This window comes from Gallinula chloropus, assembly GCF_964237585.1.
Source record: "Gallinula chloropus genome assembly, chromosome: 7".
Lineage (NCBI taxonomy): Eukaryota > Metazoa > Chordata > Aves > Gruiformes > Rallidae > Gallinula > Gallinula chloropus.
Genome location: NC_140092.1, coordinates 20,995,110 through 21,018,989, shown reverse-complemented (window position 1 = coordinate 21,018,989; position 23,880 = coordinate 20,995,110). Strand labels below are relative to the sequence as shown.

General features: G+C 40.1%; 1 protein-coding gene across 2 annotated transcripts in view; it reads left to right on the top strand.

The window, feature by feature from the left end:
- MTUS1 (microtubule associated scaffold protein 1) overlaps window positions 1-23,880 on the top strand; it is an 85,773-nt gene that overhangs the window by 11,769 nt on the left and 50,124 nt on the right. The window contains exons 3-6 of one of the 2 annotated variants that reach the window (XM_084266879.1): window positions 3,454-3,624; window positions 7,634-7,768; window positions 9,468-9,557; window positions 10,581-10,625. In XM_084266879.1, coding sequence (XP_084123005.1) covers window positions 3,454-3,624; window positions 7,634-7,768; window positions 9,468-9,557; window positions 10,581-10,625 — 441 coding nt within the window. Of the gene's footprint in view, window positions 1-3,453; window positions 3,631-7,633; window positions 7,769-9,467; window positions 9,573-10,580; window positions 10,626-23,880 lie in introns of both variants that reach the window. The other variant, XM_084266878.1, reaches the window with a different exon arrangement.

Genomic DNA, 23,880 nt, shown 5'->3' with positions numbered 1-23,880 from the left:
GAAAAAATAGAAAAGCAGAAGACAAAAATCCAAAATTCAACACATTCAGGAGAGAAGGCAATGAAAGGCTGAACTGACTATTACTGTTAGCTTCAGGGTTAAACAAAAACAGCAAAAAAAGCATCCTTTCAAAGGCTGCTGTTGCACTTTGCCTGCCCTAAGTTTCTCTCTGGGTAAAGCTTCCAGCCATTCACTTCCAGGTGTTGTATAGCTCTGTGAATGCCAGTTGCTCAGTGCTCAGTTCTAGATGTGGGATATGTTGATGTGATTTGAAAAGGTGGACATGCAGTCTTTGAAGTGGTGAATACATGTGCAATTTTGCAATCTGCCTGGTGTCAACAAAGTCCCAAGTTCACCCCTACTGGTGTATGTTTCTCCATTTGAACTTTTTAGGCTCAAGTGCTATTTAAAGGAAGGGTGAATTTATTCTTGACAATAACCACCTATGAAGGATTCATATGAGAGGATGACTAGAGTAAGGATATGCAATCTGACTTCAGAGCTTCTTGAGAATGAGCTTGTTTTTTTCTTATTTCCATTCTGAGGGATACCTCAGTGTACTTGAAGTAATATGGTTGTTGCATAGAGACTTTTTTCTAAAGAATTGCCAACTCATTACTTCACTGTAGAGGAATGTGATATTTCTAGTATTCCACTTAAGTGACTAGATTAAATAACTGATGAAAGCCTGTTACTTTGGTGCTCTTTTCTTCTTGTCTTTGTAGTAGAGGTTCACTAAATATCTTGCTTTTGTGCTTGTTTCCAGTACTTTTATGTACCCTGTCTTCCTGCTCCTGTCATCAGACCTTTGCATTTAATTCTATGCAACCCCTTTCTTAAGGAAAGGTACTTATAAAAACATTTTGTAAAACCATTGTTGTTAGTTGAGGTAATACCTAGAGGAGATGCTTAATGATCTTGTCATGACTGAAAATAAGTTCTCCCTCAGGCTGAGCTTTTGAAAAAAGTGCCTGAGTCATGACTTGAATAGAAGCCTTGGAGGAAAGCACCAAGCAGAAGAATCAAGAAAAGAGGTTTTGCTTGACGTGCTTCTGAAACTGGACATCCTAGAGCTTGCTGTGCTCGCTGAGTGGTTTGAGTTCACAGCTGGTTTAGAGCACTGTCACGTTCCAGCATCTGCAGAGAAGCTGAGCTGGCTGCAAGTCATTGTAGGGAACACACTGTACAAAAAGAGACCGAGTGTTTTCACATATCTGCCTCCATCCTTCTTGAGTGAAAATCACTGTGGAGAAAGCAGGATTATATTTTCCTGTACCTTTTGAACTGGGTGAATGAGTCCAGCACAATAGCAATCTAGCATGCTACTCTCATTTCTAAGCAATAAAATGTTGATGATAATCTGTGTTTGTTCCTCTAGCTGCCTTTTGAAATATGAAGCTTTAACTTCTGAAGTCATACAAATATAACATACAGTGTTTGTACAGTGCCCTCTTTGCTTGTTTGGTTTTAGGAGGGTGAGGTTTGGGTTTTGCACCTTGTTTATCTGAGAGGCTATTTAGAAAAGGAATTTCTCTCTGATCTGGATTAATTACTTTTCTGGTATGTTGATCCATTAATGAAACAAGCTTTCATAAAACAGCATGGAAAGTTTGGGAAAGTGGTGAGATTTCTTGTATGAAATTCAGAAGTGTCAGAATTGGGGTTTTTGTCAAATAATTTCTAATTTGTCTGGAGTGTTGTGCTTCAAAGGTGTTTTCAGACAGTCTGAGCTTGTGGTCTGTGGTAGTCTGGTAGCGTGGCAAAGGCTGGATGCTCATTATGGAGTCAGATATATTCAAGTGTCCAGTGCTGTAACGTAGAAAGTATGTGGCTGATAATCTTGTCTCAGAGATTTAATACCAGGGTACAGCAAAGCCAAATACAGAATTACAGTTTTGCATAGTAAAGCCAAACAAGTAGTAAAAGTACCTCTGCGGAGAGGTCTGACGCGCAGCATGGTTAATGACGTTCTGGAGCCTGTGCGTGTTGTCTGGTGTCCAGTACTATATAATACCCTAACGCCTGTTTACTGCACGTTGTGTGTAGAGCTTTTCTCCTGATACTGAGTCGATCAGTAACTGAGGGAAACAGCTTGGACATACTTTTCTTTACTAGATGCTGGGTTTACTTTACTAGGTTTTCCATACTTGGTACAGGATATTTTAAGGCCGGTTTTCTGGTCCTGTCACACCACCTACTGTTGAAAAGCAGGCATTGGGCATAAGTGTTCTGGCGTAAATTCTAATGTATCCCCCCCCTTGACGTCATGCTTTCTTGATCTTAGTTAATTGGTAATTAGTTTCTTGGTTAATTATATATAAGTTTGGAGATCCTGCAGCAAAACTGATGTTGAATAAAGTGGAATTTTGTCATATTGCAACAGTCTCTTGCATAGCTTAAGGAAACTGAAATGTGGTTTGTAGTGACAAGAAAAAAAGGAAGAAATAGGTATTCGATTGTTCTAAGTCAAATCTGAAACACTGTAGTCGTCACTTCCAAATAAGATAAACTGTCAGATTTGAAAAAGGCAATGGCATCAGAAGTTAAGATATTTAGTAACTGTTAAAGCAAAAAATCTTTTGAAAATATGTAAGTTTTTTCCACATCTCTATTCTGTTTCTGTACAAAAATGAACTGGGGCTGTTCAGCCTAGAGATAAGTAGACTGAGAGGGCGTCTGATTAATCTTTATAAATATCTGAAGTGTGGGAGACAGGGGGAAATGGCCAGCCCCTTTTCAGTGGTCTGTGGAGATAGGACAAGGGGCAATGGCTGCAAGTTGGAGCACAGGGAGTTCTGCACCAACATGTGGGGGAACTTTTTCACAGTGAGGGTGAGAGAGCCCTTGGACAGGCTGCCCAGGGGGATTGTGGAGTCTGACTTCCTTTGGGCCACTGTAGTTTTAAACAGGGTGCACATTTTTTAGAAATAATCTAAAAGCTTAGTTAAACTCAATTTTCCTGCAGAAAGCATAGCTTCTTTGTAAGTAATACAAGAGTAAGCTCCTGTCTGAAGATGGCACACCTGTCTCCTACATAGATACTCTTCCTATTTTATTATCTTCATTATGGGGCATTTATGTTCAACAAGCTCAAGTGAAAACAGCAATTAATACAAAAACGTGTCTGTACCAGTTGGCCATTAAAGTGTTTCTAGGGATGCTAGAAAGACTCCTGCTGCCTTCAAATATCTGCCTTGAAGGCCAGTCTATAAAGCTCTTGACTAACAAGAGTCAGTGTGCAGGTAAAATGGTATCCTTTAAATCCTTGGGAATGTGTTTTTTGCATTACAGTGTGTTTTACCCCACCAGTGAGGTACATCAAGCTTTTTTGTATGTCTTGTTAATGTGTAAATATTTTTACTTGTAGGCATGTACTAGAAGAAGCAATTGCTTAAGTTTCTTTCCAACTTTTTTGATCTTTTCTGTTGCTCCCCCCACAATTGATGGGTATAGGATCTTCACCAAGAGAGAAGCATGCCTCTCTGAGAAGTTCTTCAGACTCCTGGGCTAGCTCTGCTAAAACGCTTGCCATATCCAAAGTGCCTGTGAGAAGATCAATGCTCAAGAGAACACCTAGTGTGTCATCAGTCAGCAGCACCCTGAGTGAGCAAACTATTTTCAGCAGTAATTGTAAGTATCAATCAGGGGTTTGGGTTTTAACTGATAACCAGCATCAACTACTGAAAAAAACAATAAATGCCCTTGAGGGAGTCCTGTCAGAAGTGCTGTGTGCTATCTCATCATGCTACTTACTGTTAGTTCTAGGTCTTAGTCTTTTTGCCTCTTAATTTACAACTTTCATTCTTGAGACCTGCCACCTGAAGGAGCTTTGCACTTTGGATTTTGATTGGAGTAGAGGTTTCAGTACAGCTTCTCTTCCATCCTGAAACAGTACAAAACCAATGGGGTTGTCTTGAGCAAAAGTTGTCTTGTGTTTATGTACAGTGTAATAAGAATTAAGTCTGGAAGGTATGAATGGATTACCTGTCATAATACTTGGAACAGCATGTTACAGATTTCTTGATACCAAGCACTCTGTTTGAACTGTATTATGTCTTTCGGAATTCTAGGACAAAATGAGTAGATGAGATCAAAAGCAGGTGACTGAAACGGCTTTTAAAAGGCAGACCTGTGCATGCGTGGACTCTCTTAATTTCTAAAGTAACTATAAGCATTGGTGCTTATATTTGGTAACCAAATCCATCTTGATTAAAATTAGGGAGAAAAATAACAGAACTGGCTTTGAATTGAAGCTCTGCAGTGTGCCTGTACTGGCAATCGTAGGAGTACTAGGACCAAAAATAGGAAGGAAATAACATGCAACTGACTGCCAGACATACTGGTATTCCCAGCTATATGTATTCAAATGAATATGTTCAAATATTCTGTTACTATTGCATCATCTGTTGCATCTTAAAGGCTGGGCAAAAGCCTTTCTTTTGTGCCAGATGTCATTTAAATCTGTCTTCAGTGGACTGAAAGAGAACTGTGACTTAACGTGTGTTTATAGCTTATGTATGCGCATACACATGCATATATAACTAAGTTTTTTCTTGTTCTTTTCTTTTCCCCCTGTAGTGCCTTCATTAAAAACATAAGACCTAATGTATTTCTCAAAGGAATAAGAGTATGTGTAATAAAATATGCAGCACATGTTCCCGTGTAGTCAGGTTGGTTCGGTTACTGTGACAGCCATGTTGACTTTTGCTGTTCAGGTTTAGGACTGTATCTGGAATCCCTAAGCAGCTTTGTCCTCTCTTCCTTTTGCTCCCTCATGTAACAAAGGAAAGGGTCATCGCTTCATAACAAAGAAGTGTATTCAGATTAAGTATCCAAACAGATGACTCCTTATTTAGCCTGATTTGCTAGCTGGTTTAATCTGTTTTGTCCACTGCCTTCAAGCTGACAATTTTTCCACTCCGATTCACGAAGAGCAAGCAAGAGCAATATGAGAGGTTGAACATGGCTGCAGTCTCTTTGCCTTTAAGCTTGCTTTGATCCTTTTTAAATGACTATACCAGGAGGACTCCGCAGCTGTACAGAAACTAATTTTTCTCCCATCATTTTCATCAATTCTACACTAACACCACCGACCGACTCGGGAAGCCACTATGATATTACCTTACTGACACTGCTGGTAGTGGGATCGTACAGCTTTTGTATTGTTCCTTTGTTAGCCACGTTTACTGGGAAAAGAAGTAGGTTGCATTCCTTTCTATTTTAAAGCACCTATTTTGTTTTGTGGAGGTTGGTAAGTGTCTGCAATGTTTTGACTTGCTGATTTTCTGTGAGATGATTTTTCTGTAGTTAATTTCTTACGCTTGATGAGAGTGTTTCATGCCTGACGGTCAGGCTTGAGTATAATGAGTTTAAGTTACATATAATTAATACTTTAGTAAAGTGGGGGTTTATGACTTTGAATCAAACTGGAAAGACCTAATGGGTTTACTTTATACTCTGATAGTAAGTACAATGCTGTTCATTTTTATTCTTTCATTCACAATAGTGTCGGGGGGGGAGGAGGGGGGGAATAATCTGTTTGTGTGTCCCACCAATCTAATAAGAAAACTTCAGATTTGCAGAGATCAAGATGGGAGGCTTATGCTGTGAATGTCATGACATTTATGACAAACTATTGTGCCCCTGTCAACAGTATTAAATTGACAAAGTCATTTGACTTGTTTTGCTTAAGGAGTTTGCCTTGTGTTAGGGGAGGAAAAAACCCAACCAAAATGCAAAAGAGTGTTTCTCCTGCTGTGTCAGCTCAGCCCTTTGTTATGGGATGTCCTTGGACTGGTAGCTTTCCAAGGATACATTGAGGATGTATTTTGTCTAATGAGCACTTAGGTTTTGTAATTCTTTTTAGAGAAAAGAATTACTGTTTGAAAAGTTTGGAAATCAAAGTTTGAAATGTTGCTGTTAATAAAAGCGTATTTTGCATGCAAGCTGTCAGTTTGCACATTGAAAATTGAATTTTTAGCAGTAGAGAAGTCTTCTCAATTACAGTGTTGAACTGAAAATACTGCTATTTGAAGATACTCAAATCTTTAAACTCTGAGGTTAAGAACAAGAAACCAAATTTGAGTTGCACTGGAATAATGACATATAAAGGAAAGTTAAAAAGAAGTTAAAAAGCTGACCTTGCCAATTGACTGCACAGCTGTACAGTCAGTACTTCACTGTTCTTAAACCCTTTAGATCTAAGCTTGGATGAGATTACTTCATACTTGTTCATCTTTCTTCAAGATTGCAGTAGCTACTCCTAATTTTATCTGTTATGCAAATTGGCCCACGTGTAGATTGGTGGTGTTTTGGCAAACATTTCGCCTTTGTGCCTTTAGAGAGCCTCCAATTTTATTAAAAGAAGGGCAACTTCAATGCATATGTTTCTAAAAGGCAAAGCAGTTCTAGCCCTCTTTCAGTGCTTGAAAGTGTATTGGTAAGAGGCCAAAAACCATCTTTTTAAAGTAGCTAAATGGGTTGTTGCTGGCACATTTAAAACACAGTAAAATAATACTGTGTGTTCCACCTTTCAGTGAACAATACTAGATACGTAGTTCATATTACCTCTTTAAAAAAAAAAAAACTACTTAAAACACTAACCTGAGGCAAGCCTGGTGTTAGGACACCCCCTCTTTATTTCTTTAAATGACTAGACAAGCAACAGTGTGACAAACTATTCCAGTGTGACTGTTCTTGCTTGTAAATGCAATGTCAGTTTCTTAATCTTTAGTATTAATGTCAGTATATGTATTTTTTTAGTGTGTCAGCCAAGTGTAGTCAATCTATACTTTAGAAGGTTTTTTTTTTCTAGAAAAATAAAACTATTACAGTTTTCTTTTTTCCCATGAAAACAATTTTCTTTGTGACAATAAGCCCAAACTTCTCTCGATATTCCTTCAAAACGAACAAAACCTCTTCCACAGCAGCTGCCCTGGCACTTAATTTATTATGGTCCTGCCTCTCCCAGTTTGGGTCTGTCTGCCCCACCTTGCAGAGAGCATTTTGCTGTATGACATCAGCACTCTCTAGGGGGGCAGTCTTCTGAGGACTGCTGTCACTGAGGAGGTTGTTATGGACAGTGACTACAGGAACCTTTGCTAAAACTTGTTTGGTAGCTGGTGAATGCAGTTGGGCTCATGCTTTTTAGTGTCTCACAAGGAGGATGGAAGAGGTGCAGAGTCTGCTGATGGTGTGTGCCCCAGATGATTGAAACAGCATCTGAGTTGCATTTGGTTTTAATTTTTTTAAGGGTCAACTCTGTGGCCAGAATGTCTGTGCGCTGCTGATGCTGTTTTTATGCTTAAACTGAAATATGCTCTGTGTTGACATTCTACAGCACGATCAGATTTCTAGTTATGTATCTTGATCCATGTACTCTTCTGTACCGTCCCTTCTTATGTGTATTCCATAGCTGTATGTCTAGGTCTGAGAAGCTTTCATAATAGTCATGTACTGATCTGTTAGAACTCATTGGTCTGTACTAAAGATAGCAGAGGTGGTCATAATATTTTTATTCTAACTTGTCTTTCTCTTAATTTTAGCCTCAAGGAAACCATGCTTGGTTTATGATCTTACTTTTCCACAAACTAGATACTACCTAGAGTAAATTCTTTGTTGTTCTGTTCTGCAGCTGCAAATACCACTGTCATCATCAAGAATGGAGAATGGCCTTCAAAAGCAGCCTGCCAGAATGGTGCTTTGGGATCTGTCCCTTTGAAAGCAGGACCAAAAACTAGCTTACACTTGCTGAAGTCAGCTCCTAAAGGTATTTATGGGTCTGCTTATAGATAGCATAAACTTACAGCTACTCCTGTTATGGAACCTTATGTTTTGCAATCACCTGAAGCAGTGTTTATTCAACAGTGGTCTTGGAAAATAGTAAGGGGAAGTGAAAACACATTGGTGGTGCTTCTCATTTTTTAAGACTTCACAGGAAGGCCAAAATGCCCGTTATGTTATGATTGACTGGGGTGTTTCAGGCAAATGAGGAGGATGTCTGCGAAGTGGGCTGGCCAAGGTTTGTGTGGCACAGGGACTAAATGCACTTCGCTACGTGGCATGTATCTTTGTGTGGGGTTTGTACTGTTCTGATAATAGTTCTGTCACAAATCTCCAGCACAGTCTGTGACTGCTGGTGATCTGCAGGGTAGACCTATCCTGAATTTATCCCGAGTCTGTTGTTGGCTTTGCATTATCTTACCTTTTTGAGGGCAGAAGGGACCTTAGGGTTTGGGGGTATTCTAATTTTTTTTAACAAGGTCTCTGTAGATAAAGTATCTTTTCATACATGCATGACATTGTCCCATACTTCTAAAGGAAGAGTACTGGAAACAACTTAGTTTTTCATGCTGCTTTTTCTTGATAGTCTTTTTACTGGCTGAAAGTGGAAGTAGAGGTTTGCTCTAACTTTTAATGGAGACAAGGCAGTTGTGCATCAGCATCTGGTCCTAAAGGAAACATTAATCTAAATACACGTTCTGGCTTTGTATTACACAGTATTCTGCTTCCTATTTAAGCTGAGACCCCTGAATCAGCCAACAGTGCTTCTCCACTTAAGCCACAAACAGCAGTTGACAACTTGTTCTCTGGCCAAAATTAAAGACATAATGGGAGCAGATAAATAAGCTTGCTGCCTCTCTCTCCTAATTCCTAGTTATAATCAGCTTGCTTCTGACCATCTTTGTGGTGAACTGGTTATTGTAATTGGATAAACCTAATTAAATACTATGGTCATGCTTTAGGCTTAAGTTTTAAGCTGGTATCTGACATAATTGAGAATAAATAGAAGAGATGCCTGCCAAATGTCGTGCTGTCATGACATGCTTTAAAATGGTAAACAGTGAAAAGAAGCAGAATTTGCCACACACTAAGTAAATTTGAAAAAACCACAAATTATATGGCTGTCTGACAAGCTAATACTTTCTGTTGGGTTCTAACATAACTAAACCACTTTGCAGTAACTTGAAAACACAGCTCCAAAGTGCCAAACTCTTTTCAGTAGTACCAGAAAATGTGGCAGTGGGATATGATTGCCAGCTGTGGATTGAGAGCATTGCCCAGCAGGACTATAGAGCCTCCCTTCCTGGAGATTTGCAAAGTTTGGCTGGACAAACGTTTGGTCAGCTTGTCTTGGTGGTTGTCCCTCCTCTGAGTGGGAGGCTGGATAGCTGGCCTTTGGAGGTCCCTTGCAGCCAGTGTTTCTGTAGCTTTGTCATATTTACCACTGTTTTGAGGCTTAAGTAATTCAGTCTTAATGCTGAAGCAAAATCTTTAATGTTTTCATCTGCTTTAATGTTTTCATCTGCTTCTTCCGAGTGCTGGTAAAGCAAAGTTAAATTTAAGTAGAGCTTAAATTTTCCAGAAGGTGTCTCACTATGTGTGTGTTTGAGTACATTGGTGCATTGGCATGTCTTTCATTGCTGTTACAGTTGTACTTTAGATCTGATCTGAGCTTCTCCTTCTAGGAGCCAAGTCCAAGTCTGCTTCACTGAGCCAGTGCGTACCAAAATCACCTGGACCTTTGCACTCAGCAAGGAAAATCAGCGAGGCTAGAGGTAATAAGCTGTCTGGTAAAGTCAATTTTCCACTTTCATTCTTGAATCCCTCTGTCTTGAGAGAGACCAATTATCCTCTATGACTTCAGAATAACTGAGGTGGTCGGTTTGTTCTTTTTCCTTGTAGTCTGTAGTATTGGAGACTGGCTCTGCAAAGGGTTCCTAATGTATTTATTTTATGGGAGGGGGGAATCAGGGCATTCATTGTCCACTGTCTGCTGGGAATTTGCATCCCATGAGGACCCAGAATACTTAATAATGTCTTTTAAATGATGTTCTGTCACCTGCTTGTAAGTTTTATACTTTTAAGACACAATCCAGCGTAGATTTCTCAAGTCTGTATTTGAGCTAGATTCTTGTGAGAGCATGCTGGTCAGCCTTGGCTACTGAGGATAATATTCACTCCACTTTACGTTTTTGTGTAAGGTGCTTGTTTTATCTTTAACTTTCAATTGAAATTAGAAATTAATAAATCCAAAGAATAGACGTGAATCCTCAGGCAAGCTCTGCAAGACAAAAAATCCTCTTTGGGAGCCACATTCCATTTGCAGGCAGAGGTGAGGAAACAAGTACAGGAATGGTGCAAAGCTGCTGCAACCTGCTGTTGGATCACATGCTATTTGTGAAGCCTGAAGAAGGCTGATAGGTGTTGTCAACAGCCCTTTCATAAGCTTCTGTGCATGACTTCTGCACTTATATCTAGCAATCTGAAACACAATTGGTTTTTACTGTCTGTGGTCTTCTGTGAATGAGCAAAATGAAATGGTGTTACCTGGCTTAAATGAAGTATGATAATTGTAATGGGAAAAAAATGTTTGACTTACTAGGAATTCACCGTGAATCTTTCAAACAGTTTAACCTTTTACTGTTAATCTTGCTGTTGAACCAGACATTACGAGAAATAAAATGAAATCGTGGAGTTTGAGGAGCTCATGCAGAAGGAATCTAAAAGGACATCCACTGTCCCTTACTGACTTGGAGGGTAATTCTTGTTTTTTGATCTCTCTTCTATGAACATTGTAGGTACTCCTGGAAGAAAGGGACACAGAACCCTGTCTCTGAGTTCTGGTGAGTATTCTGGACGCTTTTTTACATTTTCTGTGGCACAACTTAAACTTGGTTTACACTTTCTATTAGTTCTTTTCTTGGAAGAACAGCTTTGCAATGGATAATTCTATAAACAGTCACTGATTCCAGTTTCAGTGTATACAGGGAAAAGTCTTGGGCTGTTTTTTGTTTTGTTTTTTTTTTCTTACTGGCTTTTAGCTACCCAGCTCTTAAAATACACAATCTGTGCTGTTACTCTCTGTTTCCAATGAAGCAAAAGGGGGTTTTAACTGTAACAAAAAAAAAGGTCTGGCAATGAAATTGGGTGTAGCTTCTACTGTTTAGCTACAGTGAGGTAAGTTATGATGGAAATGATTAAAACTCCTATGTTGTGGCTTTAAAAAAAAAAAGAATAACAGGTTTTCCCAGAAGGTCCATGGCAGATACCCTTTTGGTGTCTTTGTGGATCACTGCAGACCACACTCCAGTAAGAAGTCTGAAATTATCTGAGCATGTTAATGTGTATGTTTGCTTGTATGGCAAGGGGAGGAATGATGCCTGATTAAGTGGCAGATGGTGTCCCAAAATCTGGCAGAGTTTTAAGGACTTCTTACTGGGTTTGTTTTTAGTGTTTATGCCAGTCAAGACACCTGGTGCTAGTTTTTATCTACCAGGAGATAGAGAAGTCTTCACGTGGTGTTTCTATTTGGAGCAATTTCCAGCTCTTTTCAAGAGAGTTGGCAGTCCAAATTAGTTTCCCTGCACATCAGTGTGTATTTGCTGAATTAAAAGCTGCTTGTAATTAATTACTCATTGAAAATCCCTTTTTACGAGATACTGAAGATCACTGGAAAGCCCTGTGTCCCCAGAGTCAATAGCAGATGTCTTTCTGAAAGAGCTGCTGTAGCCAAGCAGATGTTCTAAATTTGAGCCTAGAATTACTGGGTAAATCAGTTCTGACCTGTAACTCTGGTGCTGTGGCAGTATGTTTTTCATTTCCTGCAGTCATAATATGAGTCTGACGCTCTTGCTTTTCGCTCTTGGGTGTCAAATGGCTGCATGTTAATTGTGACAGAGTACTTTGCTTGTTATCTCCTGTTTACAGTCAGGGCTTCTGTCATACAGCAAGCATAAGACTTTGCAAAATGCATGTTCTCTTTGTTGTTTTTATTGAGAATTGGCTGAACTTATGTTAGTTTAGCTACAGCCTGACTCTGAGTTTCATGACTTCGTATGTGGTCCTTTATAGGAGTGTAGAGGATGGTAACAGCCAGCAACATTGTGTCTTGTTTAGGTCGGTTGAGGAAACTCATGATAAGCAACAAAATCCACTTCTGAACTAGAAACAGAAAATTATATTCCTTTCCACTTGCTTAGGATAGGGAAAAATAAAGTTCCACTTCAAGACTAAATTTAGCACAGCCCTTTCTCTGTATTTTCCATGCAGAAAAGTAATTAATGCTCCCTCCCCTTTCTACTAGCTTAATATAATTTTTTGTCCTGTGATTCATCTTTTCCAACCTAATAAAGAATGTAGCCACATAGCCTGGAAGTAGTATATTCAGTGGAAGTGCTGTAAAAACATGGCTTTAAACTCCAAATCAGCCTTAACAAAATTAGTAAATCTTTATCAAAGTTGAGTGGTTGTATTTCAGTTTTTGTTTTATTAAACCTGAACTGTTTCCTGTATTGAGTCAGTCTCCTACACTGGATGATATGTTAGACTTTCAGGTCAATATGTTTCTGATTTATACAGAGAGTTTAGTATAATTTCCCCTTTATGTATGCAAAGCGTTCTGATGGAGTATTTTGCTTTTTAAAAATAGAATTATTATTTTTTTCCATCTTCACAGTTGCAGATAGTTCTTACAACAGAACAGAAATACTGTGTGGCTGCTTGAATGTTCTGCAGTACAATGTCTTACTCTTGAAGAAAAGACAAGTGATGTTTTTTGAAATGAACTGAAATAATGCCAGCTGGTACCAAGTAGAATGGGACCCACTATTTTTATGTGGCCTTCATATTATAGTGGAGCTTTGTTCTAGTGATATTTAGCTAGCTAAAGCTTTTGTTCTTTTATTTTGCTGCTGTAGTTAACTCTACAGTTTTTAGCCTCATTCAGTGAGGCAGTCCAACCCCACTTCTGTTTCTTGCCCATGTGCTCTGCCTGAAGAGTCAGGACTAGTTTCTTGAGAGGCAAGACTCTGGTAATAAATTTATTACCATACTAATGCATTAATTGTCTAGCTAAGGAGTTAATGTTGCTTTTAGCATTAATTCAAGAAGGGAAAAAACAGCAGGCATTTCTAGGACATGATCTATGTTCTCCAACTGTGTGTGCTCTTTATCCTTTTTTGATTCATTTACAACTATTATGCAAACCCAGGCACAACATACTGTTGGTGTGACTAGAATTGGAGAGACTTACGTATTTGCAGCTGCTCGTTCCTTGCCTCGTGTTAAAAGATTCACAAAGCTCCTTTTTGTGAATTCTGTATTTTTGATGGGTGATACTGCAGTGGATGAAGTAATTTCTGCAAGTTCTGTGGCATAGTGCTTTCAGCTCTGGCTTTACTGCTTTGGCAAAATGACCTTCTTAGGCATAGTATGTTTTGTTACACTTCTTAACTTGCTGACTTAAAAGTTTGAATGTACTTGTGCACTTCTTGTAATGTCTCAATGTAAATATGGCAAAAAATGTTGCCTCTCATGAGATGGAATTTTGAATTAGGTGCGAATCGGTCTCAAATGCATAAAGCCAGTGCTCTTTGCTTTTGTTTCTCCAGCCCTCCCTGCTTTTAATACTTGTGCAGTTCATTACAGAGCAGTGTGTACATGCAGTGGATATTCGAATCTTTTTATCTGAAAGTTAAGGATAAATTACAATAATTCCTGGTACTATGTAAACTAACCAAATATCCTTTTTGGCAGCTCCAAAGGTAAAGCTATCACTTCAGGAATAAAGCATGTAATCATTTATTGAGAAGCTTTATCTTGTTCAGTGACCCTGAAATGGATGTATGGTCTGTTGTGGATAAGGAGTTATGCTTACACTTGTGATGCAACACTGCTGTCAGGAAAGCTAGGGCAACTGCTGAATATATCTGTAAAGTGTTGTTGAGTAAGAACAGTGGTTCATGTCATTTTGCTATGATGGAGCATCTGTAGTGGAGTCAGTAACTGAAGCCTATGAAACTATGAAGCCATGAAAATGAAAGAAGTTTCATTCAAAAGCAGCATCATGAAAGATGGTAATCTGTTGTTTTACCCTCTTTAAGAGGGTAAAAGGCTGCTTGTTCTAATAATCTGTGAGAAAAATATAACACTTGGGGAGGGAGTGACTTCAGTTAGGTGGCTGATTGCAAAAGTGTGTACTGATCAAGCTTAAATGGAAAAATAAGGTATAAGCCTGTGAAGCTGTCTCTTGGAAGACTTTGTTAAAGGTGGATGCTGTTGTTTTACTCAAACTCTTGTCAGAATAGGATGCTTTTACTAACTCAGTATTGTGGTTTAAACAACAGTTTATGGAGGCATACTTTAACATTAAATTAACGCCCCTTTCTTTCAAGCCCTCAACCATCACTGGTGAAAATCAGGACAAGCAGAGGGTAAACATCTCTTACTTTATACATTCCCTGATAGGTTACCCTCAAAATACTTGCCCTTTCAATGTTTGGAAAACAAGGAACTAATGTGCTTGTGGTTTTTTAACAACAAACCGTCATACCCAGAAGGTATTTAAAACATGTAGATGCAGTGCCAAGTACAAAACAAGGCAGGAAAGATACTCCTTTTACTGGCAGTTGTGGCATAGATTATGGTGCTAGCAACGTGAAACCAGAACAGACTGCTTTTGTCTCAGCACTTTGAGCATTCTTTTTTCTTGGGTTGGTGTTCACTTCTAATACCCTTTACCTGCTGTATAACATCAACATTATTAGCATTGTACTAGAGAATAGACACACATCACTTGATCTTTCTTGAGTACCCAGTTTTGCAGATGCAAGGTTAAGTGTAAAATGAATTTTCCTGTCTGTACATATAAAAGAAATCCCAGAAGTCTTAACTGTTTGGGGTTTTTTTGTGTGTTGTTAAAAGAAACACAAATTCCTCAAGTACCCAAGAATTCTAATAGAGATTACATGTTGCAGAGCTTTACATGGCAGTTTCAAGTTGTGTTTCAGCATAATCGAACCAAAAATTTTAAGCTTCATGTGTCCATTTTTTAAAATGATGTTCTGTGGTAATAAGTGGAAATTTTCCATGAAGTAAAACTTCTCCTGTTGAGCCAACTCTGCTTTTCTTTCAGCTTCTTTTAATACTTTACTCTGCAGCTCATGGGAAATAAATTCCCTTAAGACTCATACAGGAAACAGTTTAATGGGTAAATATTTTAAACACTTTAAAGCTCTTTCCTGTTTTGTGTTGGGCTAAATTAGGTATCTTCTTCAGTGAAGTTAAAATCAGGAGGAAGATCCTGCCTTCTAATAGCTAGTAGTTTGCACAGTGCTTAAAGCACTGCAGGCACAGAAAAAGCAGCATTTAGGTGATTGCTAAAGCAAGTCTAGGTCTTCCATGTTGCAGAAGCAGAGCCTCTAACTAGTTCTAATTAGGAATTTCAATATATAGTGTGTTGAGGCTGAATTCACAGCCTCTTATGTTAGGAGCTTTTGTAAATTAGTTGGGTTATTTGGGATTTTTCTGTATTTATTCCTCTCTCCAAAAGGGAAGCCTAGAAACTTAGTGGAGAAACTCTTTAACAGTTTGTAAACCGTGGGGTGAAGAAGAAACAAGATAAGATTCATTATTAGTTTACTGCAGATTGTTTATGCTCTACAGATTGGTAACTCTAGAAGTTGAACAGTCTTTATCTCTTGAAAAGGAACAAAGGATCAAGCCTACACTTACTTGGCAGATCTTGGTACTGTGTGTTGAACTATCTTGTTGCCTTTCCAGCTGTGATATAAAGCCAGTTACAGTCTTTTTTTTAGATGTTTTTGCATCCACGTGAACTATGAGGACTCTCTGAATGACTTGTCTCATGTGATCTAGCCTTAGAATGCCTTCAGGCTAATAGAGAATGTTCTTATAAACAGACAGTAAAGCTGCTTAAGTGGTGTAGTTCTTGCATGCAAACTGAGTATAAAAGCAGGTCTTCTTTATGCCTCCTTTGTATGAATAAATGCAGAATTAATCCACGTCTATTCTAATTAGATGTCTTTATTAGGGAGATACAATACAATGGTTTTTATTTTGAAGAGTTGAGGGAATATCTGTAAATCTGAAATAACCATTAAAAATCAATAGTTGGTACTACTTTGGTCAGATTTTTCCAGCGTTACCAAATAAAGTATAATACAACAGCTGTACCTAATGTTTTAATTCCTGGGGTGAGAACTACTATGCTTCAGAAGTCTTCAAAGTGAAATGGCTGGTGCTGATGTTGAGAGAATGCCATCATAAGCACTGTTACCTGTTTTGAGTGGTATGTTGGGCTTTTCTTTAAATACGTGGTGTTTTCCTGAGGTAGTATTTTCATCACAGTGTGGAAAGCTGATGCAGATGACAATACTGTCTTAGTATCTTCCAGCTTGGTCCCTTCAGCTGCCAAGGAAGTCTATCAGTGTACCCACATGCATGTTTCTAGTGTTCTTCCCAAAACTGATGTTCTGCAAGTTAACAACTTCGAGAGGGTTGTCTCTCGCTCACTGTTACATAACCACCACTGCTTCCTGTGCCTCCAACAGAGATCTTCACCAAAACAAATGATTCTTGAAACATCAAGGCTTGCTATCAAGTAATACATGGGCCAGTTCTGTTTTAATGGTGGTACTGTCCTGGGAATTTCTCAAATCATTGCTCTGAAAGCGTTGGGATTATTATTGCTGCCCCAGCAGTAAGGATTTGGTGTGGGTCCTATTGCTTTTCCTATAGCGATGGACCATCATTTGTTAAGGCCTTTTGTAGTGAAAACCATTTGGTTTCTGCACCATAACATCTGTTTCTTCTGTTAATGCTTTTGAAGAAGGACCGGTGTTGTGACTTGAAAGTTAGATATTTCAGAGATATTTATTATTAAATTCCAAACTTCTGTGAGAAACTCGCTCTCCAGCTCCACAGGGATGTTTGTAGTTCACATCTGTGGTGTTTATTCTGATGTTGGGAGGAATGTCTGTAGTTCTTTTCCATGGTACTTATTTTGATGTTTCAAGTAACAAGCCATGTGAGAGAAAAACACAGAGCTGCAGTTTTCTAATGCTTGTTCAAATATTGAATAGTTCAGTGTCTGCATGAGTGATGGGGCAGCTGAAATGGATATCCCCAGATTGTATCAGCTCAGACAAAGGGATGCTTAATGAAGATTTTCTTGTGTTGGGAGCTGGAGTTCAAGGCATTTCTAGCATGGACATCTATCCTAATGGCTTTAAATTGCAGACCTCATTGTTAGGATTAGCCAGAGATGTTGTTTTCATTACTCTTCCATCTGAACTAATTTTAAACCATCTAAATTTGCACTAATTTTTCAGTAATTAAGAGGACAATTTTTTAATTAATCTTCTATTTTGTTAGACTTTGGAGCTTTAACTGACCATCAGGGTTATATACAAGTAGCAAACCACTTTCAGTTTTATTCCTGAGTTGCTGTTTGAGAGGGAAGTTGACATAGTACCTGAAAGACCATGGAACTGTTCCAGAGATGTGAAACTCTTGGACCTTGTGCCAAAGATGTTTAAACAGCTTGTAAGCTGAATGTACATCTGCATTTTTGTCTGCACACCTGGGGTGATGAAGAACACTGAAAGGCCACAGAGATCTGTAACATACCTGTGGTGACTTCTCTAATCTGTTCTGTGAACCAGGGGAGATGTAAATCAGAGTTGATAAACCACCAGCACGTGGAGACGCGCTTGCCTAAATTGTCTCGATTGAGATGTTGCTTTTCAGCAGGGGCTTGCTGCAGGCTGCTTACTGCTGTTCTGAGGGCACAGATGAAGAACAGTAGCACAATATCTATAAATTATGGGAATAAATAATTAGCAGATCTGTAAGCTGCAGCCTTAAGTAAAACTTTTATTTGTCCTCTGTTCCTTGAGGCCTGAGCTCATGAGGACTCATATGCCCCTACCCTGTTGCTAGCACAGAGGCAGTTGGGTTTTTTGACACATCTGATTAGAGCATGGGAACTTCATATTTTAAGGCACGTTGTCCTAATATTGGTGACATTATTCACTGTTGTCAAGTACCATTTTTTCATCAATGCACTGTAGGATTTTGACTGAGGCAGTCTAACCAAAATGCTGTTTTGGAAGGAATATCCTACACATGGGAAAAAGACTTGCTGCTCCATTAAGTTGAAATGAACTTTTTCTTGCAGTGCTTTGTTGTCGTTCTCAATTCTGACAGAGTGCAAACACTGCAGATGCCATCACTGTTGTGTGAGAGGCAGAACAGCCTGATGCCTGTAGCTCTTTGCCTGGAAATCCACTGCGGCATCACCTCCATTTGACAGGCTGTTGAATTTATAATGGTTAAAAGCTTCTGTGTGCTAGAAGAAACTTGAATTATTTAGGGTTCTTAGTGCCTGCTCTGAGGTAGAAAGAGGTTTACTTTTTCTTCAGGTAGGAATTGGAGCTTAAAATAAGTCCTGGAGCTGCAAGCTGTAGTCGTTGTGGCAGCAGGTGGTGTGCCTGCAGGAAGGTTAGCTTTTCAAACTGGAGCACTAGCTAAAGCAAGGTGGTCCCAGGAAAGTGGCAAGGCAGCAGTCTTTTTACAGAAACACAAATGAGGACACAAATGACCCTTTGGCTCTTATTGGGCTTCTGCATCTCATGTGTCTCGTTGCATAAGCAATCACCTCTCAGTTCTTCCTGCATTAAAGCATGCCAGTGAAGTCCATCTGTTCTGCACTGCACACACAGTCTTATGACACGGAGCCAGTTGTCCTCTATGTGGGCTTCTCAGATCTAAAGATCTAGCCTCTGATCGTCATCTTTGTAATGAGACACTTAACTGTACTCCAGTGGCTTTCTAAGTGAGCACTGGATGTGGAAAGAGGAACAGAGACAACAAACATGTACAGATACCACAGACTTGGCTTCATGAGGCTGAATTGAAGAGCTTACTGATGCCAGTGCCCTTGCTCCTTTCTTGTACCACTGCTAAGCTATGCTGAATCTTCTGGTGTTAAAATGTGTCTAGCCCCACCATCAGTCTGACTGCGTGGACAGGTATTGGTGCATTTAGCAACCCAGACTAAATGAGGTAGTCCTGATGGGGTAGAGCCCCTTTCTCCATGTTGATCACCAGTTTTGGCCTTGGAGTTGGAGGGAAGCCAGCAGTAAGGGGCTGGTAAATAAAACCTGTCAGTCCTTTCTTCCTCTGTCTGGGCTGTATATGACTTCCAATTTTATTTTGATGTTTTCTGGTGCTATTTTTCATCGCCCTTATCCAATGTCAGGGTAGAAAATATCTCTCTATGATCCTCATGTAATGCATGAAATGTAGACTCTGTAAGTTCCTGGCATGCTGTTTTAGGATCCCATGGATTACATCCTGGCTTTGTACCCTGCTGGCACCAGGCACTGGATGGTCGTAGGAGTACAGACACAGATGGGGAGGGGCTGTATTCCTGAGCTGAGGAAATAATCCTGGTGGATGCATAGCCTCCATGCTGGTGGAGCATACCATGGTGTCACGTACATCTCTGGCAACAACACACTGGAGGGACATCTCTGAGTTAAATCTCTCCTGGGAGCTATTCACATAGGGTGGGAAGTCCTCCCGCTGGCTGCTGTCAGAGCTGGGTGCTAAATGGGACTGACAAGACTGCGTTGCTTTGTTAGCGTGGTCAGCCCCTACTTCTGCATAAGGCAGCCTTGTTTCAGGTTTGTGGGGTTAGCAGGGCTCCAACCTCAGAGGCATTCTTCTCAAAACAGTTGTTTTCTTGGAAAATGGCTACTGTGACAATGTACCTGTTTCTTCCTGGCCTATTTCCCTTGAGATTAAGGGTGGGAAGGAGGAAGCAATGAAAGTATGATTTGTGTATCTCTGAGAGAGGAATTTTGGCCTCTGCTAAAAGGGCTTTTACGTCCATATGGAACTTTGGTCTGCTTGTATTTTGCCTGGTGATTCACTCCTTCCTCAGTCTCCAGACTGGTTCATTACATCGCACTTGCCCTCTAGAGATTCTTTCCTTCAGCTCCTGCTCCGAAGAGGGAAGTTAGGGTTTCAGTGGGTACTTTTTGTGGGCTGATGAGAAGGTCTTTTACCTTTCTCCCAGGCACAACTGCAAGGATGGGGAGAGGCAGTGGGCTGGTTTTTGGGTGTGGGGTTTTTGTTGTGTTTTCTTTGAACCTGATTGGACTGTTTCCATCTCTGTGAGCATCAAAGTGGGATGGTGAGAGAACATATACTTTATGAAGCAGTCTCTCCCTTGGGGAGCCAAGGAGGGCAGGAGGAAGACAAAAGGGAGTTCCCCTGGCAGAAGAATAAAACTTGGGATGGTTGGGTCTTGAATGGTGCTTGAAGAATTGTTGTGGGCCTGGTCAAAAATCTCAAGATGCCTTCATTAAGAGAAGATTTGACAGTACTGATCTAATATTTGGAAAGATGGATTAATGAGCTATGCAGTAGCCTTGCATATTCAGTGATATCCTGTAACAAGCCGTCTTGGCTTACTGCTGAGCTTGACTTCCAGGTGTAATACTCTGCCAGCACAGGAAGGGGGCTATGTCTTTGATAGTTGGCTTAATGGTTTCTGGAATTAGAAAACCTGTCAGATGCGTGGGTGCTAGAGAGCATTAGCTGTGGTTTGGTGAAATGGTAGAACTGCAGGGTCACTGGACATGCACCTAATTTTGTTGTCTCTAAAAAGATGCAAAGGCTGTGGAGAGCAGCTCTTCAAGCAACCTAAAAGAAGGTATGAACTGTTACTGTCTTCTGCATTGGTTGTGGGATACTTAGGTGGTCTCTGTGCCTGTGCCTGCCTGGAAAGGCAGCTACTGACTGTAGGCAGAGTAGTGAAACGTTTCTTGGAGGTGCTGAAGAGTATCCAAAGAAGGACAATGAAGCTGGTGAAAGGTCTAGAGCACAACTCTGAGGAGCAGCTGAGGGAACTGGGGTTTAGTCTGGAGGAGGTTGAGGGGAGACCTTACCGCTTTCTACAACTACCTGAAAAGGAGGTTGTAGCAAGGTGGGTACTGGTCTCTTTTCCCAGGTGACAGGACAAGAGGAAACAGCCTCAAGTTGCACCAGGTGAGGTTTAGATTGGATAGTAGTAAAGATCTTTCACTGGAGTACTGGACCAGGCTGCTTGGGGATGTAGTTGAGTCACCATCCCTGGAGGTATTTAAAAGACACGTAGATGTGGGACTTAGGGACGTGGTTTAGTGGTGGACACTTGATGAACTCTTAAGGGTCTTTTCTAACCAAAATGATTCAGTGGTTCTCACCCAGGAAAGTGGTCAGTGCAAGCCTGCAGTGCCTTAGCAGCGTGTATTTATAGTCACAGTCGTAGGTGGAAAATGTGACACTTTCTAATATTTGTAAAAAACCTCCTGTTTTCTAACTCACTTTTCATTCTGTTTTTGCTAGTGGCAGCTGAAAGGGACCCAAGGTATATGCAAAACTTCTGAGCTCATGAATTATTTAGAAGAAACTTTTTTTTTTGAGGACTAATTGGACTAATTAAATATGGAGACAGCATCTATGTTGAAGGATCTCTTGTAATGCTGCTTGTTTGCTACGATGTTTGGGTGCCCTCAAAACCCAGCTGGCAGGATCTGTTTTAATATGAAATTGATGCCTGCTTCCTTGCTCCTCTTCTGATAAATGGAAGCATCTGCAGTGTCGAGCTGCCAAGCTAAACAGTATTTCCCTTAAGCAGATCTCAAATACTGATTTGTTCTGAGAATAGCTGTGTTTGTGGATTTGTTAAGACTTTAAATGTTGACATATTATTTAATGCTAAAAGAAACTCTGGTAGAAAATGCTAGCTGATAAATCTGCTTTGAAAAACTCATGTCAACTGAAAGAAACTGTTTAAAAAAAAAACCCCAAACAAAACACCCTGGAAGGATTCTTGGAGAGGAGAGCTGTAATATGCCTCCAGGAATACTCAAATAATCTCCCTAACAGTCTCCGAAGAACAATTACATGGTCTGTGACACTGCTGGATGATATATTCAGCTGGGGAGACCACCCACTTCCTCTTCCTCCTCCCTCCCTCCTCATCCTCCTCCTCCCTTTTTTCCTTTTCTAGCTCCCAACCCCACAGTCCCATAGCAGATTAAGCATCCACACTGTGATGCATTTCAGAGGTGGTTGGTTTTCTGAATCACTAAGTCGGTTTTATTCTGAGGACAAGCTTTGTTTCCACAACATCTGGTGAGGAGAAGCTGCCAGCAGCATTTACGCCACGGATATCTGCTTCTGCTGGGTTGTTTTTTAGCGTGTCTCTGCATAAGGAGAGAAAAGAGCAAAGGAATGGAGACTTGATTATTTCTTCACGCCTGTTTTCTTCAGCAAGAATTGTTTCACCTCTGCCAGTAGTGATTTAAAACCAGTATGTGACAGTACATGGAGGCTATTTCTTGCTTGCTTGTCTTCCAATTGCACTGAAGACATGTTATGGTCCCCGAAATTTTCCTTATCCAACATGCGGGTACGGCTGACAGCGAAGGGGCTGCTCCGAAACATCCGTCTACCTTCTGGCTACAAGAAAAGCACTGTTATATTTCATACAGGTTTGTGGGGTTTTTTCTTCAATATGACAGTTGGAGCATGAATGGAAGCAATATCTTGTTTACTTCAACAGCAGCTGATTTTCAGCAAATAAAAATCGTACTGGGCATGAAAGTTTTTGAATTTCATATAGCAGTTAGACTTTTGAGCAAAGTAGTTACAGATTCTAAGTCTCTGTGTGTGTGCATGTACCTGTGCTGAGCTGCTTGGTTGGAAGATGGCTATTCTGTTTATGAAATGCAAATTGGAATTTGTTTTCCTCCCACAAGTCCAAAAATAGTATCAGGAGCTCTGTGCTATTAAATATTTAACTACTTATTTTTGCGATTATCTTTTCTATACCTTGATTTGGGGTGGGGGAATGACGCGCAGGGAAGCAGATAGAATACAGGCTGTCACAGCATGGCTTTCTATCCATGAGAAATATTTGAATGCTTACATGTAGGTATCTGTTATCATACCTGTCATGTTATCGTACATGTCTTATTTGCAAGTAGGACAAGCAAACTTTTATGCTCAGTTACGTCAGTAGCAACCAGAACAGTGTAAGATTTGAAGACGAGTGTCTGTTTAAGCAAACAAAAAACCCCCAGACATCCCCCCCCCAAAACCACACAAGACCACCACCCCAGCCCGTCCCCAAAAAAGCCACAATGACAAACCCAAACACAAAACACCCCAAAACAGCACAGCAAGCAAGCAAGGAAGCAAGCAAGCAAACAAACAAACAAAACCCTAGCAAATTTTTAGCTGCTTTTGACCTGATTTTCATCTTCAGTGGCAGGTAAAGCAAATAAAGCAAGTGTCTGGAATGGAAAGAATATTGAAGCTGAGCTTTGTTCTAGGACATACAAGCGTCGTTTTGGCAGAGGCTGGCAGTTGTTTGTTTGTTGGTTGGATGTTTTAGCAAAGATAGGCTGCTTCTAGAGAAAATTATGGTAGCCAGTGAATTACATAAGTCGCCCTGCACTGCTTGTAATTTTCTTGTATTTTACTTGGGGAGGAGCAAGCAGCTACATAAACTAGTTTTGCAGAAGCTCTTCCTCTCAGGCATTTCCTTGCTTTCTTGAACACCACCCTATTTGCTTTTATTCTTTTGGAGTTCAGTCCTACCAGTCAGTTTTCCTTCCTGTCCTGGCATTTCACACAGCAGCTTAAACCATTCGCCTTGTCATTACGTACCCCTGGCAAGGTAAATCCTGTTTCTGAGTTCGTCCTGGATGATAAATTCAGTTGTGACCATAATACAGGCTGGCTATCCAAACGTAATATAGGCTTCTGTTTGCAGCTTGCAGGGCTTTGAGCGAGGATTAAAATACCTTGATGCTAAAAATCCTTACATAAGGGTATCTTTGTGCATATACCTATGTCCTTAATGTTGGTAACAGTGTGAAAATTGCATGTAGCACATAACCCAGGGAGAAAGATCCTAAAAGAGAAGGGGAGTGATGATGGGCACTTGGAAGGCTGAACATTAACTGCTACTGAAACTTGTAGAATTTTGAAAAATAAACATAGATGTCAGTGCTTGTA